The sequence below is a fragment of the Tympanuchus pallidicinctus genome, unplaced genomic scaffold, assembly GCF_026119805.1.
Source record: "Tympanuchus pallidicinctus isolate F22 unplaced genomic scaffold, pur_lepc_1.0 scaffold4, whole genome shotgun sequence".
Lineage (NCBI taxonomy): Eukaryota > Metazoa > Chordata > Aves > Galliformes > Phasianidae > Tympanuchus > Tympanuchus pallidicinctus.
The window spans coordinates 42,993,551-43,014,319 of NW_026294758.1; the positions used below are offsets into that span (position 1 = coordinate 42,993,551).

At 37.9% G+C, this 20,769-nt stretch overlaps 1 protein-coding gene across 13 annotated transcripts in view; it reads left to right on the forward strand.

The window, feature by feature from the left end:
* Window positions 1-20,769, forward strand: part of NFIB (nuclear factor I B) — a 176,224-nt gene that overhangs the window by 113,739 nt on the left and 41,716 nt on the right. For 9 of the 13 annotated variants that reach the window (XM_052701566.1, XM_052701572.1, XM_052701568.1 and 6 more), the window contains exons 5-7: window positions 1,111-1,231; window positions 2,918-3,036; window positions 19,406-19,552. In XM_052701566.1, coding sequence (XP_052557526.1) covers window positions 1,111-1,231; window positions 2,918-3,036; window positions 19,406-19,552 — 387 coding nt within the window. The remainder of the gene's footprint in view (window positions 1-1,110; window positions 1,232-2,917; window positions 3,037-19,405; window positions 19,553-20,769) is intronic. The other 4 variants (XM_052701567.1, XM_052701574.1, XM_052701570.1 and 1 more) reach the window with 1 other exon arrangement.

Genomic DNA, 20,769 nt, shown 5'->3' on the forward strand with positions numbered 1-20,769 from the left:
TTTAACTGTCAGGAAAAATACAAACCTTCAGATATATTACACAACATGCAATTATTCTTTTAAGTGCCAAAGGTAGTTAAAATGCACAATGCACAGACAGTGAATAAAGCTAAGTATACCACAATGTACAATATGTAATTTATTCTTGAAATGCTAAAACGTATGGTACACAGACTCTGTAAGAAGGTAAAGATAACACTGAGTGTATGTGTATTTGTAGGTAGGTGTACATATGCAAAGCAGCACCTGTGGCCCTGGTGAAAGAAAAAGAAGGTGGCACAACATGCTGTTACCACAGCACGCTACTATTAATGCAAAGATTTAACATAAAGGAAAAGAGGTTTTGTGTCCCCAGGTTTGTTCTTTCCAGTTATTTCAGTACTTCCACAGAGAATATGAGATCTCTGTATAAGCCCTTCCCCATTCACTGTAAAAGGCCAACTAGTGAATCATAGAATCATAGAATCACCAAGGTTGAAAAAGACCTCCAAGATCATAAAGTCCAAACATGTACCTGTCATCAGTAAATCCCACTAAACCATGTCCCCCAGCACAACATCTAAATATTTCTTGAACACCCTCCAGGGACGGTGACCACATCCCTGAGCAGCCCATTTCAGTACCTGACCTCTCTCTAGAGTTATTTTCTAACATCCAACCTGCATCTCCCCTGGTGCACTTGACGCCATTCTCTCTAGTCCTATTGCTAGTTACATGGGAGAAGAGGCCAATCCCCACATCACCACATCCTCCCTTCAGGTAATTGAAGAGAGCAATGAGGTCACCCCTAAGTTTCTTCTTCTCCAAACTAAAGGTGAAGACTATTATCTTCTCCACGTTGATGTCTCTAGGTTATCCATTATAAAACAAAGCATACAACAAATATATTATGTCTGCATAACTGCTAAGGGATTTCTAGGGACTGGGGGAGGTATTTCACTTTTTAGATATATGAACATTGATAAAACTTGTCTGTACTTGGTTTCTGCCAGAGGCAGAAAATTAGATGCACATAGCAACATCTTGATGTTCTTCCTGCTGTTAAAAATGAAAAGATGGCTAAAAAGTTAGAAGATTATCTTTGACTTTTTGTAATGGTATGTTTTTCAGCACCTATAACCCAAGGAACTGGAGTGAACTTCCCAATTGGAGAACTTCCGAGCCAACCATATTACCATGATATGAATTCTGGTATAAATCTGCAGAGGTCTTTATCCTCTCCACCAAGCAGGTAAAAATTTGAAATGAATACTAGTGTGAGTGAGTGAGGGACATTGGGAATGAGGAGGAGTGTGTGATTTTTCTTTGGAATCTCCATGTTTGATCTGAGGGACTCATCTTGGTTCTGACTCTCTTCTGACTCTGAAAAAACACCTGGTTCTGTACCTCAGGAGCAGCTGGCAGACCCACGGAGTTGGAGAATTTTCTTTGTCCTCTTTCAGATCCCAGATCATGTACTGTCTGTCATAAATCCTGGCGTTCTTTCTCTGTCTCCAGTTGACTGATGTACCATGAAATCACAAGGACTTCAGGATCTCTCATCCTCTTGGTTTCTGCACTCCAGGGACTTGGGAAATGTCTGCACAGTGGGACAGCATTTAATATGACTGTCAGAAACTAGCTATTCCACTAGTGCCTAGAACTCTGAGTTATTGAGTTAATGGTCCCCCATTTATGCAATTATATTTTCAGATGGTCAGATCACTTGGTATATTTAAAAAAGAATAAATTCATTTTCACAGTCTATAGTAATAACAATAGTGGTGGTAGTAATAATACCACTAAAAATTTCATCTTGATTTTCTTTATTAGTCAGCATAGCAGCTTCAGTATTTATTGTTACAGAGAAATATGGCTTCTGTATGGAAGTGCTGCCTCATTTTATATAGGGACATGAAATATGGTCCTTTTTGTCTTCAGTTAAATTAAAGTAAAGTGAAAAGTCTTGTTTCAGGTTATAGCTCTTTGAAAAGCTTAGGACTTTGACCTGGCAGAATACAATAAGCTATGTTTTTTTCTCTTATTAGCATTCACAAAACTTTCTGTTTTCCCTTGACCTTTGTTATGGTTGATCCCAGTGGCAGCTGAGCACCGCATAGCTCTCCATTCCCAGGGGGACGAGAGAGAGAACTGGAGAAAAAAGGGTAGAATTTAAGCCTTCAGATAAGAAGTATTTGCTAAGACAGAAAAGAGAAATAATAGTAATAAAAGTAATACAGCATATACAGTTCCTGAGCAGCGGCTGCCTCCCTAGCCAATTGTCCTCAGTGTTTATTTATTTTTCTTGCATGATGCACATTGTATAGATAACCTGTTTGGCCAGCTTAGGACAGCTGTGGCTCTGTCCTCCTCTTCCCTTTATCCATTGCAGCTCCCTTACTGTAGGTCATTCTGTGACATCCATGCAGCACTCCTCAGCAATAACTAAATGTTGTCTTAAGAACACTGTTTTTCTCTTGTAGCCAAAACATAGCAACACACATGCCACTACGCAGAAAATCAGCTGAAAATAGGACAACTTTACTAGTAACTCTTTTCCAGTACTTTATTTTGCTTTTGTGATTTCTGGGTATTATTTAACATTCTCATGAGAAAACTTTTCATTGGTAGGTTACAGGAACTGTTTTCTCAGTTGCTCAGCTGTCTCTGGTAGATGGAGAAGAATTACAGCTTTTCTATGTTACCCAATCATGCCATCTCTGAAATATTAAGTGACGTGAAGAATGCAATCACCTGCCCAAATTACTTTATTATATAACACGTTCTGTGTTTGTTTGCGAAAGTTCTAAAATCCAGGCTTTTGTGCTTTATATGCCTGGATTACTTCCTATTGAATATTTCTGTTGAAATACAAAGTTTGTATATCGTTCCTATCTGTGTATCATTCTCACTGCCAAACCTGACGTTACTTCAACAGCAAAAGACCGAAAACCATCTCCATAGATGAGAATATGGAGCCAAGCCCGACAGGAGACTTTTATCCTTCTCCAAATTCACCAGCTGCGGGAAGTCGGACATGGCATGAAAGAGATCAAGGTGAGTAATACAGGACAATTTTATCCCAAAGAATATTCCATTATACAATAAATACCTGCATCTGCCTTTGTGTTATTGCAATAAATTCATGGTTTTTAGAATATATATATATTTTTTTTAATGTGGGATGTGATTTGCTGGTCTTTTAGTTAAAAAAAACAGTCAACAGGACATGGTATGAACAATCAGATGATGGTGTTTCAGTGTTGTGAATGCATTATATATTATTCGAAGTGAGCTGCTGCAAATGAAGTACTTGTTATTGTATAATGAAGCTGCAGTCACCCCGGCAAGATTTCAGTAAAGAAGAAACTATCTCCATGCAGTGGTTGAGACAGTGCTAGTTTACACAGCTTTTGCTTTACCATAATACATTCTCCCATATGTATATTTAGTTTATACTTTGTGACTAAGAATAGGTCCAACAAGCCACTAAGAGCCCTCAAATAGGATATTGATAAATGTTGCTATATCTTAGATTATCAGGGGTGAAGAACATGTTTGTTCAGACAGAAAAATGATGACTGTCAAAACATTGAAGTTATTTGTTACAACTTTCTTTATGTTACCTTAGTGTTTCATAAACCTCAGTGGCAGTGTAGTATTTCCCATCACTTTTGTGATGCAAAAACTTGAATAAACTTAAACGTATTGGTTAATGGGTACTATGATTGACATACAGCAGCTCTCTGGAGACTGTGAATATGTACAGTACGATGTGTAAAAATGAAATAGAAAATGTGCAGCTGCTTCCTTTGCTGATCTTCTGATGTTTGCCTTAATTTTCTCCATGTTTGTCATTGATCTTGTTTCTTCAGCACGGATCAAATAATCATAGAATCATAGAAAGGCTTGGGTTGGAAGGGACCTCAAAGATCACTGAGTTCTAACTCCCCTGCTGCAGGCAGGGCTACCAAGTAGTAGGTCAGGTTGCCCTGTCCAACCTGGCCTTGAACACCTCCAGGGATGGGGAATCCACAGCTTCACTGGACAGCCTGTTCCAGCACCTCACACTCTCCCACTGAAAAAATTCCTTCTGCTTCCTCCATCACAGCTTCTCTTAACTGTCTCTTCTTTAGTTTAAAACCATTATCTCTTGTGCTTTCACTAACGATCCATGTAAAATGTTGATTTTTCCCCTGATTATAATTTCCCTTTAAATAGTGGAAGGCCATAATGACGTCTCACTGCAGCCTTCTCTTCTCCAAACTGAACCAAGCCCAGCTCCCTCAGCCTGTCTACACAGGAGAAGTGCTCAAGACCTTTGATCATCTTCATGGCCCTCCTCTGGACCCGCTCCAAAAGCTCCACAATTTTCCTGTGTTGGGGGCCCCAGACCTGGACACAGTACTCCAGATGAGGCCTCATGAGGGTGGACCAGAAGGGGACAATCACCTAACAAACCCTGCTGGCCACCTCTCTCTTGAAGGAACCCATGATACCATTGGCATTTCAGGCTGCAAATACACAGCGCTGGCTCATGCTAAGTTTTTCATCAGCAAGGACCCATAAGCCCTTCTCAGAATAGGTACTCTCAAGGAATTCTTTCCCAGTCTGTATACGTATCTAGTCTTACCCTGACTCAAGTGCAAAACCTCTGTGTTCCACAATTTTATATTGCTTTAGGCTTTTTTGTTGTTATTTCTAAGTTTTCTCTTTCATCTGTGCATGCAAGGTAGCATCAGTATTTGATTAGTCACACAGGTTGTTTTTTTTTTTTTTACATTTTGGTTACAGCTGGTCTCCTTTTAATGTTTCATCCTACTCTCTGACCTGTGCTCTCATCTCTACTCTTTAACCCGTGTTTCTCTCACACAGTTGCTTGCTTGTCTTTTTTCTCCTTTGTTTCTTTTATATTTCATTATTCCTCTTGAGGGTTCCTTCTTATTTCTATCTGTTCGTAGTATTTGCTGTCGATTTAAAAAAAATCTTGCTGTTAGTTCTGCACAAACTGAAGAACAGTAGTTTTGTCCCTTCTGCAGAGCATTCTCTTCAATTGTTACCTGATTTGTGATTATATCTTCGTTATTATTCTCTATAAGAGTCAAGAGTCAAGATCTCACCTCAACTATTTATTTATTTATTTATTTATTTATTTATTTGCTTTAAAATAGTTTTTGTGGTAATGGTAAAACAGCATAAGGTTTTTCTCTGAAGTGGTCTCAATCCCTTTATGCTTCTGTGTCAGCTGTAGGAGCTTCCAAGAAATGCAGTGCTACATGAAAGCTTGCTGAAGGAACCTTTCATAGCTGATCTCCATGGTTCCCAGCTGTCTCAGTTCTGTTTTAGCTCTTAGGTCATTTTGCTTGCACAGAACTGTAGTCTGTGAATTTGTTCAGTTTTATCTGCCTGCTTCATTCCACATTTTTCAGCAATAAACAGTACTATTGTTCTGATTGCTTGAGTGGATTTCCAATTAATTTTACTTTACTTAATTTCTGTGCTATTGAGTAGCCAGGGTTTTGGACTGAAGCAATCTTTGACTCTCTGTCTGTGTTTCCAAAACTGAGAAACTACCAGCTTGGGTTTACGTTCTTGCCTGAGTACTCTAGTCTCCAGCACTACTGGTCAGAATTGAACTTTATCAGATACCCGTCAGTGAGGTTGCCTTGGAGAGAATGTGAGTGTCTCCCATTCTTGTGAAGGCAGCAGTATCCCACTGTATAGTCTGATGAGTATTTTACTGCAGGAAATATAAGTTTTTTGCCCTTTATCGTGTTTGGCTTCAGCCAGTTTCTGAGGTTATCCTACTGCTGGGTAAACATTATTAGGTAGTATCTGCTGTGCTTGCCCTTGGAAACCAGTATAGTGGGGAATGGATATGTGGCAGCTCCTTGCATATTTCTTCTATTGCAAATTTCTCAGATGCTTGATATTTCCATGAAAAAAAAAAAAATATATATATATATATATATAATGCAGTTCGATAGAAGAGTGAACATCTGGAGAGATGACTGTATGAGTGCTTCTGTTGTGATCTTCATAGTTTGCACAGATTCTCTAGTGCATAGCCATACATCACAAGGAGTAGAAACATGACTTCAGTATTCATGATTGGGCCGGTATATGGCATTAGTGAAATTAAGAAAAATCTAACCAAATTACATTAAAGTTTTCCTCATACCACAGACAGTTGTAAAGCTCCAGAGTTTGCCCTTTTACTGTTATCAGTTTTTTTCCTGGCATACTACTTCCAGGATGTCATGATAAGTTTAAGAAATGTTGTGTTTCTTGGTAAGTTTTGGGAAAGTCAACTGTTTCAAGACTCAATTCTAAGTAGAAATAAGTAAGCATATCTGAAAAGTTGAAATTCTAGGTGATGTAAGTTTGGTCAAATGCATTATTCTCATATAAAACCTAAAAAACCCTCCATTAACCAAAATCAGTATTATAAATAAAATTTGACTTGTATATAAAATGATATTATAAATACTGAAGAAAAAAAGAAGCTCGTGGCACCATTCTACTGTCTTTGAGTTTCTCTTCAAAGGCTTGCAGGAAGATACTGTAGTTTGTGCCATTATTTTCCTACACTTAAATAGTTAAAAAATGCTTCTAGCTTTCTTGATTTTTGAAACATATGTGAGGTCTTGTTGCAGAGCAAACAGAAAGAATTGTAACTGCACAATTTTCTCCAGACCTTTCCTTTGCTATTTACTTTCCAAGTTACTAATCCTCCAAAAATCCTAAAGCTTAAGAAAGCGAGGAATCATCCCTGAGGATGTTAAATTATTTAGAAACAGAAATCAAACAAGGCAATTGGGATTTCAATTTCTGAGTCTGTTGTCAGATCTTGCATAAGGTATTTGTTCCTTCTTGTAACTCATTTTTTCCAAATGAGTGTCCTACTGATGTTAATAATGTCTGCCTCATGCTTTAGCTTCATTTCTACTGATTGGAAATTTATCCAGACAGAAGTGTGTTGTAAATCTCTATAACCTTCCTTTTCCCAAGTTGCTGTTACTGAATTCTTTGTGTGTCTATCTCATTTCCTGCAATAAGGTACTAATATCTTGTGAAGTAGATTGAAATTGCTGCATGATTGAATTTTCATAGTGCTTTTGCAATTCTTAGCAAGATAAAACTGTGTAAGAAAAGAGTTTAATAATAATAATAGTAATCCTCTTCTCTATTTGAAGTGGGACTTAAAGTGTAACAGAAGTAGCTACTCATGCTGTAAAAAAAATACATCAGAGGTAATAGGCTAAGAAGTTCTGAACATCTTGATTTATTAACTGATAAGTAAAGATACTTTCTCCATAAATCATAGGAAAACAGGAATATCAGAAAAACTGAGCAGAGTTTATGCATTTATGTCTTTCCTTCTACGAGCTAGCTTGACAAACTTCATTAACGTAGTTACAGGCAATTTCAGCAGTAATCCTTGAGATCTATTTTACTGTTGTGGAGTTAGAACACTGTGCATGTTGTAAGTCAATAAAACAGGCATTGTTATCAGTGCACACTGTTGCCATAAAACCTGATTCATGTGAATTTCCTTAGTACCCAGGTGTCTAGAAATGTCAATATACAACAAAGTGAATTTTAATTTTGCAGTTTCTCCATCATGTTTCCTCCCTCACACCTCACCCACCTCTACCAACATTCAAGAGTCAAGATGCCAGCATACCATTAAAACTGAAACAGCGGGATCACCTTCATCTGTTCATTGGTCAGCAGCTGTTGGACCCTTCACTTCTCAGGTCCCAACCCCCTTTGCTGGATATTCCTCTTCTGGACATTTGTCCCCTTTTGCTTTCTCCCCATCCACTGGACACTCCATCCCCATTGGTGTTCTTCCCAATGGCTCTTTCCTTCTTGGGCCTTCTTCTCAAGGACCATCAAAGATGCACATTCTCATTTCTGAAGTGAGGGAACTAAAAGAGGAAGTAGTTAACGTGGTGCAGGAGTTGAGAAAGGTAACAGATCACCTTGGCTTTTTGGTGGCCTGTGGTGGAATGAGTTCAGGTTTTATTCCAGCTTTTGGGGCTCCTTCTGAAGTTTAATGCTTTAGAAACTTCATCTCCATCTAACTCCATCTTCATCTTTCAAAGGTGTACCTTGATGAGTATCTGTTAAATGTCTTTCTATGATTTTCAGTGAATTTTCCACATTTTTGTGTATCGAAGCATATTTTAAAGTGGTTTATGTCTTGTTAGTAACTTTCTTTACATCTACTTTTGTATTTTTCAATATTTCAAAATACTCTTTAAATACTGTATGGACATATACATATGTATATACACACACATATTTATATGCGTCTTAGGGCTCAAGCTGACTTTTCTGTTTTTAACTGTGTGCACAGTAATAAAATGCTGCCACTTTATTAGTTTTTATAATTTCAGTGACAGTAAGCAAGGGGTTTACTGTACTGTACTGATTAAAAGGGGTACTTTTAATCAAGAGTAACTTTTCAAAGTACATATACAGAGAATTCTAGATTTCTAATAGCATTCCAGGATCAAATACATCCATATGATGTGCTTGTACAGAACTGATTTTTCTAAGCTGCTTCAGCTTATACTTGCTGAGGATACAAATACAATATTTGTTGCTTTGTTTTTATATTGTGTATAGACTTAAAAGCACTTTCACACAGTAGTGGATGATCAAAATATTTCACATGCATGAACTTCTCTGTTCAGTTTAAGATAAGTTTAGAAGGAAGGAACACCATCCAGAGGGACCTGGACATTTTCAAAAAGTGGACATGCAAGAGCCTAATGAGATTTAACAAAGCCAAGTGCAACATGTTGCACGTTGGTTGAGGCGATCCCAGATACAAGTACAGAAGAACTCATTGAGAGTGGGCCTGTGGAAAAGGACCTGGTGGTCCTGATGGATGAAAAGATGGGCATGAGTCAGCAGTGTGCTCTTACAGCCTGGAAGGTGAATATATCCTGGGCTGCTTCAGAAGTTGAGTGGCCAGCAGGGTAAGGGAGATGACTGTGCCCTTCTACTGTGCCCTTGTGAGGCCCCAGATGGAATAGTGTGTCCAGGCCTGGGGCCTCCATGACAAAGACATGGATCCATTGGAATGGGTTCAGAGTGTCACATAGATAATCAGAGGGTTGGACCACCTCTCCTATGAAGAAACGTTGAGGGAGTTGTGCTTGTTCATCTTGGAAAAGTCAAGGCTCTGGGGAGACCTCACTGTGGCATTCTAAAATGGAGATTACAAGTACAAGGGTGACCAACATTTCACACTGGCAGTGATAGGACAAGAGGGGATGGCTTTAAACTAAAAGAGGGAAGAATTAGGGTAGATGTTAGGAAGAAATTTTTTACTCAGAGAATGGTAAGGCACTGGCACACGTTACCCAGAGAGGTTGTTGATGCCCCATCCCTGGAGACATTCAAGGCAAGGCTGGATGAAATCCTGGACAGCCTGATCTGGCAGGTGGCATCTCTGTCCATGGCAGGATGGTTGGAACTAGATGATCTTTAACACTCTCTTCAACCTAAGCCATTTTATGATTTTATGATTCTACAATGATGTTTTTGCTGTCCTGTTAATTGATTATTTTCTTTCTTTGCCTTTAAATCAACATAGCTTTTAAAAACTCCTTCAGCTATTTTTCTACACCTTTTTTTTTTTAAGCCCTAGATGTAAAAGGGCATTTTCATCCTTATAAATTTAAGTACCAGTAGTTCACTTAAAGTTGACAATACAGAAAGAAATCTATCACTGTAGACTTAATTTAAAAAAAGCCTATCGTAGAAGAACCACCTATTTTTTTAAAAATAAGACATAATGTCTGTTCATTGATAGCTGAAAACATCTCGTTCTGCTACGAGGAAAAAAAAGAAAGAAGAATGCAATTTGTAGCCTTGCAGACAAATCTCCCTTGCGCATGCTATTGTGTACTTTCACAGCACTGATGCCAACATAACAGATGATAACTGGGTAGGAGAGAAAAGCCATACCAAAGATTTCTCTGTAGGTTGCTCCAAAAATAATACCTGCTATTTATTTCCATAGAAACTACAATAGGTACAGTGAGCACAGTAGCGCTATATGATTGAACAAATTCTCACCTACAGAACATTATTTTAGAGCATAGTCACCAACATTACTATGCATTTTTCTGCACATGTAAAAACTTGCGCTAGCGGAGGTGGCACCCGCTGTTGCTGTCACCACGACTAAAACACAACACCCATCACCTCACTGTGCTCACATCCACAGTTTGGTCTCCATCAACAGTCAGCAGGCATCAACAAATATCAACAGGTGCCAGTTTTTACTCATGAAAGAATCCAGTGATACACCTTTCTTTCTTACACACATCCATGTCAGATGCCATTGTGTCAGACTGTCTCTCTGCTGCCATCTGCCACATGGCAACAAAATGTAACGAAATACTGATGAGAAAGTTTGATCTCTACTGTTGTACTGCCAACATCCATCCCTGATTTTGTGGGCTGACATAATAAAACAGGAGGCATTATTTTCAGAGCAGTCCTCACATAACAGCTTTAGACCAGTTTTTGACTGGTTCAGAATTTTCTTCAAATATTCAGAATAGCAGATGATGAGGTTATTAATTGGGCAGATTCTGAGTAACTAAAGAATACTGCGGTGTTCAGAAAGAAGGACAGAAAGACAAATACAGTATGAGACACAATAAGAAGTTTACAAAAGAGCTTGATTTTTTGCATTTTTGGAAATGGCTGTTATTTACTCAATAAAGTCATATAAAAAACCTCATTATAGGATCTCTGTCTATTATTTTGAAAAACATAATGCAATAAGACCTATTAATCAGTGTTTTCAACAAATAATTAGTGAGTAGAATGTACTCAGGGTTACTATACTTTTCTCCCATACATATCAATGAAAGATGTAAATGTATAAGGATATTTTTCATATATCCATGGCACCTATTCAGTTATTGAAATTAGTGAGAAAATGCATGTTTTAAAGCAAGATTTGTCCCAGAATGTTACTTGTAATTGTCCTACTTTGAGGTTAGAATACTGTTTTATATTCTATTATATATACACTATATTCGATTTGTTGCCGAATAATAAGCTTCAGTATTAGTTTTGAAACTTCTCAGAAACTTTGAATATCAAAAATTGCAGATAAAGTATTATTCTGTATGATCTGACCTATTTTTCAGTTACCAAAGGAACTGCTATTCAGTACTACGTGAATGATAGGTTCCTGCATTGCCAGTATTTTTCCATTTGTGCTAAAGTCGAGATGGAAATACAATGAACACGTACATTTTTTAGGCGCTACTCTCTTTTGTCTTTATCAATAGATTCTTTCTATTCTGTGTACATTGATAAACTTGAAAAAGTTCTTCACTTCTTCTTTTCACTACTTTCATTTAGGCTGTATCAAACTCATTTGTAGTCATATGTGAGTTGACAATTTTATCTTAGTTCAAAACCATTCCCCAAGTGGATCTATAATTACATTAATATATCACACCTATTAAACCACCCTAAACGTACAAATATAGACTACATTAGTCACAGAAAGGAGATGCCATAACCTAAATGCCCCTAAATCAACAACTTACCTTAAATTGGAAATTGTGAATAATTTTCTGACTTTTGCAGTTAAGATTACAGCATTGATTTCATTTTCGAGGCCAACTTCCTTGGATCTCAGTAATAAGAAGATGGTATTAATAAAGTGCTCTTCCTCTTTTCCTTTGCATGACTTTCTGTAGGATAATTTAATTAATGACTAAAATGTAAAAGTCTGTATAATTTGTTTGACTTTTTAATTAGTTTTTCTCACAGCCTCCCATAATGCTCTTTTACCACAGCTATGTACTGGAATTACACTTCTTAACAATGATTCATAGCTGATTAAATGGTCCAGTCTGTTTCTACAGAGAAAAAGTTAAATAAAGAAGTAGTGAAGTACATAAAATGCATTCTAGTTACTTAAAGGTTATTTATGGCAATACAGAGTACTTGGAACACTGTTTTTTATAGTATGTTCTGTTCTATTCAGTAGCAACAGTGCATTTTTGGCTTCGTGCTTTTTATTTCCAAAATCCTATTCCGTTTTTCCTATTTCCGTTGGTAGCCACCCCACTGAGCTTTGAGTTGCTCATGACTACTTCCTGTATGACATCTGATGGGCTGCACTGGTGTAGAGATGGTTGGATAAGCTGACCCTGACATCTGCGTGAGGAGAGAGGCAAGAGGGCTGTGGATGTGAAATCTGGATTCTGTTACTGGCCCCTGTGGGTCACTACAGTTTTGGTGACATTATCACCTCTCTCCAACTGCAACAGCCCAGCTCCTCACAGTCACACGAGTGGGACCTGTGTCTTGGGGTCTCACTACTGCACAACGCTTTTAGTATGTGGCATGTAGGGTGAAAAAGGCTGACTACTTCTATGTCAAAAGAATAATGCATGGAAAAAAAATGTTTTCTATAAGAAACAGTGAAATTATTCATACTGAATATAGCTAGTGATATGAATCTGTCAGACTTCCTTCTAAGGAAGACTACCTTCTAATAAAGGGTAAGAATTAAGAATTACTGCCCAGTGTTCTTACAGAGAAGCATGTCATAATTTCAGCCTAATTTTAGTGGGAATAGATGTAAATTTAAAGACATTTAATCTCATGACAAATAACACTATCACACTAACTATAGGATTAAGTCCGTATGTCCTACAGGTAAACATTTTTTGAAATTTCTTTGGGAAATGGAGGTTTGTCATGTTTTTATCTTTAAGATCAGTGTTCTAATCTGGCCATCATAACTTTACTCTTTTCCTATTTCATAAACTGCTTTTTATAAAAAATGAAATTAAGAAAAAATTCATTTTAGGAAATGTGTATGCAGGTTTCCAAAATACCCTGATTTAAACAACCATTCACTAGCATATGTTATACTTTTCAATTGCAAGGGTTTTTTAAATTCTGTGAATTGGAATTGTACTGAATTGTTTTGCTTTATATTTGTAAAAAGTAGGATACCATGTAAGGCAGGGAAGAAATTCATTTTTATCAGGTTAGTCACACACAGCAATAGAAACCATTTTGGAACTTGATGACATGGAGATCTTATTTTTTTCCATGATATGCCAGGATTTGCAAGGGCAGGTAGATACAATCCTTCTATCCAACCCCTTTCTTGCTTAGGTAATGGATATCATTAAGTTTAATATATCCCACAGAATGTGAGGAATGACAGAGAAACTGCTGGCAGTGCTCTGCAAGTTTGCATAGACATAAAGATGAGAAAAATGATGCTTGAATTCTATCTGAAGAGTTTCTGCATCTCATAGTATTTCAGTTAGTTGAAAGTTCACTCGTCGCTTTTTTCACTTAGGTATAAAAATGCTTTTTGAGAAGTGCAAAAAGGATAAATATAGAATGAACACAGAAAACTGCCACTAGATTTTTTTTTCTTGCTTTTCTATAGCTTTTGTAAACTGGAATATTATTTAGTGTTTTTCTCACCAGATTGCAGTACTGAATATAGCGATGGAAGAAATTCCAGTCTAGTTCCTCCAGTTTTTCACTGCAGATAAGAAGATATAGTACAAATAAATTGTTTTGCTGCTGTGAAATGGCAAAACAGCACAACAAAGTGTTAGATTAGCCTTGGGCATGGTTGCTGACAGGATAGCTAGTATCACAGTCTGATAGACTGGTTTCTTTAACTTTGGAGGTGTGCCTGTAAAAATAACACTGGAACTAAATAGATCTGAAGATAGAAGATTATCAAGTGTTTGTACACTGAAGTGTTCTATTTCAGTAGTATAAAATTTTCAGACATAAACTGCTTTCCTTTACTTGATGTAGAAGCAAAAATATAATGGAAGTCAAGCTTTTAAATTTGAAGCGAGCATCTCTCTTTATACCTTCACCCTGACTGTTCCTCACATTCAGAACACTCAGAGCTGCTAAGCAATATGTCCATGTGCCTGCATGTAAGAGCACACTGCTTCTTTTAGAAGAGAAAACACATGCGTCTTCACACTGGGAGTTGCTATATGTTACTGAGAGAGTCATCAGACAGAACTGATCTTGATGTTTTTTTGGTCAATTTTCCTCTCATGAAAACACTGATTATCAAAACTGATTTTCCTTTCATTTTATTTTCATGACAATAAATCATTAGGAAAGCTTCTTTCTGTTCCAAGATAAAACTTACAGTGAAGTAGAATGAGACACTAATAAGCTAATGATAAGTAAGATATTTCAACAACAGGAGACCCAGACACTAAGCCTAATCTCTGCATAATGCTGAGCAGGAATGCAATCACCATATCAAGCATTTCCAACATCTAAATAATTAGGTCTTACTCTCCTATTTATTCATACCATAGTTCCCTTCCCTTCCCTTCCCTTCCCTTCCCTTCCCTTCCCTTCCCTTCCCTTCCCTTCCCTTCCCTTCCCTTCCCTTCCCTTCCCTTCCCTTCCCTTCCCTTCCCTTCCCTTCCCTTCCCTTCCCTTCCCTTCCCTTCCCTTCCCTTCCCTTCCCTTCCCTTCCCTTCCCTTCCCTTCCCTTCCCTTCCCTTCCCTTCCCTTCCCTTCCCTTCCCTTCCCTTCCCTTCCCTTCCCTTCCCTTCCCTTAGCACATCTGAATGCTGCAGTGCTTTTATGAAGTTGGCTGTGCTTGTTCTTCACATGCAATGGTGTAAAACAAAGCAAGTTCTCCTGAGCACATTGGGATTTGCCTTGATTCCTCACAATATCACAGCTATCTGCTGTGAATTCAAAATCTTCCTGAGTTTCCACATGTGCTTCACACAAGTGTACCTACAACATGTGGTAAAGGCAGTGGAGTGAGGCCCCCCAGTATATAATGTTTTCTGGCAACAGAAATAAGATCAGGTACAGCCTCTGGGAAGTGATCAGTTCATTTAAAGCTGTAGCTTGAGGGGATGATTCTAATAGACTGCTGCTGATGCTACGGACTTCATGTCTTTCCCACTTTCCCTACAGCTCTAAAAACCAGTAAGTTGAACATGGCTTTATCTTGATTTCTCTGGAGGCGATGCAGCACTAATGAGCTGTAAATGAATCTTAACAGATTGCTGTCTGCAGAATTGTTTCGTGTAAGGGAAGACCGGTGAAATTAAGCAGTACAAAAGATATTAATGAGTAGAGATAAAGAATAAATTGGATTAAAACAAATTTAATATTTGCTTTTGACTTCTTCCTACTCTGATTTTGAGCATGTCTCCTGTCCTGTTGTGGTCCTGTACAAGAGAGCAGATCAGGTACTGAGAAACAGGCTGGTGGATGTTCAGATGTGCTCCAGATCTCTGCCTGCTTCCAGTCGAGCTCTCGGAACAGGTGGCTTGAAGACCGGTGTGTCAATGTGACACTCATCCAGGGAGAGGCCTGAATCCCAAGCTGCTTCAGACTAGGGAAAAAGATCTTTGCTTTGATGAGGAAATTGTCAAAATTCATGTTTCATTAGTGTTTCCTAAGGTTCTTTGGAAGTGAACAACACTTTAATTAAAGGCTGACGTGAACACGTTTCTACACAGTCTTTCTCTGCAGCGCTTTATCACATTAAAATTGATCAAAATTGTTGCCTTGGGCTGTCTTCAACAGATATACATCTGGAACACCATTTGTGCAAGCTGCTGATGAGCAGGCTGCACACGCTGTGCTTCATAGCACAGTTCTGCTGCCTTCCTATGAAGACAGATTCACCTGGCTGGGAGATGAGATCCAAGTCTTTTCTATTGGGTTAATCCCTTTCTTCTTTGATGTGATGTGTTAAAAATTATAACATGCCCCTGTTTGGGTGCATAATTACTTCATCATCACAGTAGTATAGGAGTACAAGCAAGAAAGATTGGGAATAGGACTGAGACTTTAAAAAAAAATCCATTTTTCACATTTGAAGAAAGTTTGAGGCAGGACAGGACACAGTGTGTTCTGATTAATGTTGACCTTTTGATAATTTTGTCCAAGTGTTTTTGGCATCTTTCTGCTCTTCATATATACTTAGCATTTTTCCAGAAGTCTAAAAATAAATCATACTGGAAACTGTTTTATTTTCATTCCTCATGTAATAAGGATTGGAATTTCATTCCTGAAACTCTGACACAGACTTAAGACCAAGCAACCTATTCCTGTGACCTCTGCTGGTCACTCATTATGCAGTTATCAGTATGTAACTAAGCTGTGTGTGGCAACTAGACTACATCTCATGACGTGAAAAAAAATCAAATATGTTTCAAAATGAGAAAAATGTGTGTTTTCCACTGTGTAGAAGTTACTGGAAGAATCACGTTGAGTCTGTTGCTTTACTCACTCTCTTTATTTAAGACACTGCAAAACTAAAGACAGTGAACAACTGTTTTGCCCTTTTTCAGCCTCTCTTCATTTTTGTAACTGGTTACTCTTCAGAGAACTGTAAGCAGTGTCCTTCCTTATAACAGCTATGAGCCTCCTCACCTGCTCAAGGAGGACGTGGCTGAAGCTTTTTTCCTTACATAGACTGTTACTGTTCCAACTCCCTTGTCAGCTTCATCAATTCCTTGGCAGTGAGAGGCCCATGAATGCTGCATTAAGATGTCAGTGTATGCAGGATGCCAGGGAAGCGGCTATCCGAATCACATTGCCATTCCAATGCCAAGTGCATGATTTTAATGGCAAGGCTGCCACATGTGCTCTAGCCATTATTCTCTGCTGTGTACGAGACTTCTGAAGGTACTTTGTGGTGGTGTGCCGCACAGTGCATTTGAAGTCCCTGTTTTGGCTGCTCATGAGTATTTTTTTGGCAGTGCTGACTTTTCTGCTAATGACTACCAGTGGCATTCACCTTAGTGAGGAAATAGTCTTCTGCATGAGAATTTCATTGCATTTGCTTTGCAGTTTACTCTGTCTTCTATGTGCTGACTACAGTTCTCTTCCCCACAAATAGGAGCAGAAGAAAATGACATGTTTTTAAAGGAACTGCTAGCTTTATCTTAGTCACCAATTTCCTTTTCAGAATATTCTTTTCACAGTAGTGATGCCTCTGGGGGGTTAATGGATATTCTAATTACGTTGCACTTCATGTAGCATTCTTCTTCTGAGAAACTAAAATATTTTGGTTTCGAAAAACACAACAACTTTTGCTTGTTTAATGAAGTAACAGCCACACACCAAATTAAATCTCTGCTGCATTCCAGCAATCAGAGATGCTGACATGTGCAGAACTTCAGGAGCTAGGCAGCTCCTTCTTTCATGAATTCTTTTGCTGAATATGGGCTTCACATAAGGAAGAGATTTTCCACTTCTAACACATATTTTTTTTCTTCCTTTGGGAAATTCAACTGCAGTACTTTTAATTTGAAGAAAAATCCAACTTTTTTGTACATTCTTTTATTTGCAATGGACTATATGTGGTTTAACCAGAAAGATACGTGATTACCAATATCTTCTGTAACAACTGTTGAACAGAAAGCCCAAAAGGTGTTAGAAACACTTCTCTTTTTTCTCAGACTTTGCAGTGTTTCTGCAGTGGCAGAGTGTTCATACCATGAACCAGAGTACAAAATACTTGGTTGATTCTGTATCATGACTCTTATAAAACCTCACTTCATTTGCAAAGGTGTGGAGCTAGGAGCTTATATTAAGAAGCTAGGGCTGTCATTCAAGCAAAAAATAAAAACATAGTGAAATGTTTCAAATTAATTCCAGAATTAATGTGCTTTTTTGTTGTGTTGGCTGCTTATGCAAAAATTAGTTAAAGAAAATTGTCTTTCAGCTTTAGAAAGGATTTTATAGCTTAGTGGAATAAATATTCATCCAAACTGCAACCATTTGAAAGTTATGATCTTTGCTGGCTGCTGATGGATTCAAAGAAACAAAAATATTCTTCCATTTTCTTTCTCAACAATAATTTATTCACAAAATTTTTATCAGACAGCTGGAGGTGCCTCTGTTAGCACTCAGCATTTATGATAACAACAGAAAGTTGCAACAGATCAGTATAATAAAAAACATACGGCAGCCTTTGTCATATCTGTTAAAATGGAAAGAGAGCTGAATTGCTTTGTTGTAAAGCAATTCCTCGCTCTTGTTGAACACTTCCCTGAACAAAATCCTTTCTCAGCAGCCTTTCTGAAGGGGTCAATTGGTAAGGTGTCTGGGACATCAACAGATGTGCCAGCTATGGGCAAAGGGCAGAAGAGGTGTTGTGGGGGTGGTGGAGGAGCACTTGTAGGATCTGCCCTGCCTGGCAGCAGTGCCTCTGTCGAGTTCAGCCACGCTTGCAGGGCAGATGGGCAGCACAGTTTCAGTCTAAGAGAAAGGGTGTCAGGGCCAAACCTCTCACTTAAACTTCAGTCAGTTCAGAAAGTTTTGGTCTGATTTGGTCTCAGTAGGGCGTTCCCACTTACAGAGATCTTCCAAGAAGATTTTGTGTTCCTCAGAATAGCACAGTACAGTGCACTAATATTAGAAGTGCCAAAATCACTTTAGGGATGAACACGGTCCATGTAGGAAAGTCAGCTGCATCATGGCCCCAATCCAGTAAAGTACTTAAGAAATGAGCTTCACTTTAAACATGAGTTATTCCCGTTGATTTGAAATGGAACACACTTACAATGCTGATGTGTGTCCTATGAAAATATTAAAATTAACTTCAAAATAATTTAATTTGATTCGAAGAGCAATTAATTAATTTAAACTTTTGGAAAGAATTCAGTGTTTTTGCTTGGGGCAACATCAGCAACCCTGTATGGTAGAAATCATTTGCTTTTCCCTGCTATTGCAGCCAACAACCTTCATGTAGCAAGTCCTGTTGATACGGAAACTGAGAGGAAGAGGTGGGAAGGCCCTACTTGACACATGGAAAATATGAAAGAGAAGAGTTAAAGCATCCTTTATTCTTAGGAAGGTTACATTGTTTCAGTATGGTTTTGAAAAGGGTAAGGGAAGGGTTTTGAAATAACAAAATAATAAATACCATAAAATGGCAGGTACATGGCAGTTACCCTACACACCTGAGTGTAGGTGTTCCATTAAAAAATGCAATAACTATTACGTGGCTGTTGAAGGAGGAGATGATTTGGTGATGTTGTGGGGAGCTCAGAAGTATCTAGGGAGGTTCTGAAGACATGCATTTCTTTGCTGTTTGGCTTCTCTGGTATGAAAGGAATGTAGTTTCTGTTTTGGAGGACAAAGACTAGCCAGTGGATTATTATTCATTCTCAAGTTGGAAAGTGATAGTTTAAAATTAGTTTATTGCTCACAGGGGAGTTGGGTCACCAAACAATATTTGTGCAAGAACTGCAAAAATAAACATTTACAGTTTACAAAATCATGTGCCCTGTGATAGACTTTTAAGCTAATGTCATTGCTCTGATTAATTTTACTTTTAAGCTAATGTCATTGTTCTAATTAATTTTACTTTATCTTCTTATTGCAGATATGTCTTCTCCTACAATGAAGAAACCTGAAAAGCCTTTGTTTAGTCCTACTTCTCCCCAGGATTCTTCACCAAGACTGAGCACTTTTCCCCAGCATCACCACCCAGGAATCCCAGGAGTTGCACAGAGTGGTGAGGACTACAGAGGTGGAAGAAATTCCTCCCTATTTGTCTTCTGATCTTTCCTACTTTGCGATAACGATGCATTTTACAGAATTATGTAGACACCTAATGCCATTTATATTACTGTGGGGACAGGAACAGAACTGAGTATGTTGCAGAGGTTGTGGTAACCTTGCAGAGACTTGCGGTAGTTCAGGTAATATGGAAAGAATTTAAGATTAGCTCTAAATTGAATAAAGAAAGTGACAGAGGAAAAATTCTCTCTGTTTTTCCTCCTTCTACTTTTATCATTATTATTATTATTATTATTATTGTAATTATTATTATTATTATTTCTGTGAGTGTATTGCATTTAGATACCAGAATAGGTAGGATTGCATACAAAAGAGAATTCACCATTATATTCATTACATGAAATAACTGCCATGCTTCTTTTGAATTCTCTGTGATAAATGATTATCAGCTTGTTTTTTTTTTTTTTGAGTTCCATTGTAAATCCACACTAGAACTTCATTTGAAGTGTGAAGGAACTGTAAGGGGATTGTATGTTATATTGTGGTCCTAATAGGAAAGACAGGGAAATTCCATCACCAGGGTCTATTTAAGTTGAGAGCTGAGAGTTACTCTGATTCTCCAGATGAGAACACAGTACACAGAAGTCTTCCCTCAGTGACTCATCACCACTCCTTATACACTGCATAGAAAGGGTTTAATTTCTTGAGCAAAGCTGGATGTTTTGAAGAGTGAAGCAAATCTGAGCACACCCTTTTTTTTAACATGCAGTTCTACTTTAAGAAGTTTTTCTTTTGTGATTTCCCTATGATGTGGAGGTTTTATCCTTCATCTTACATGCAAGAACTACATTCCCCTTTACATCTTCTTACTGTATTGTGACAGGAAGCCTGAACTCATTCTGGTCTTTGTGGATTTCCACCATACTCAGTCACAATGGAGATGGAATGGATGTTTTCCTACTCACTTGAGTTTGTTTTGCAGAGTTCCCATGACAGAGCAGTAAATAATGTTTTATAAGTTAACTGAATTGGTGGAGCAGTGATTAAAAGAAATCATTCTCAGAAGTTTCTGTAATTATTTTTGACCCCACACTTATGTGTTGACACATTTGCTTTTAGTGTATAATTTTTAGGTGTATGTGTTTGAATAGCAAGATATAATTGTAACCTAATTCCATAGTTCAGCTATTTACTCACTGGGAGATCTGATTGCTATCTGTACAGCAT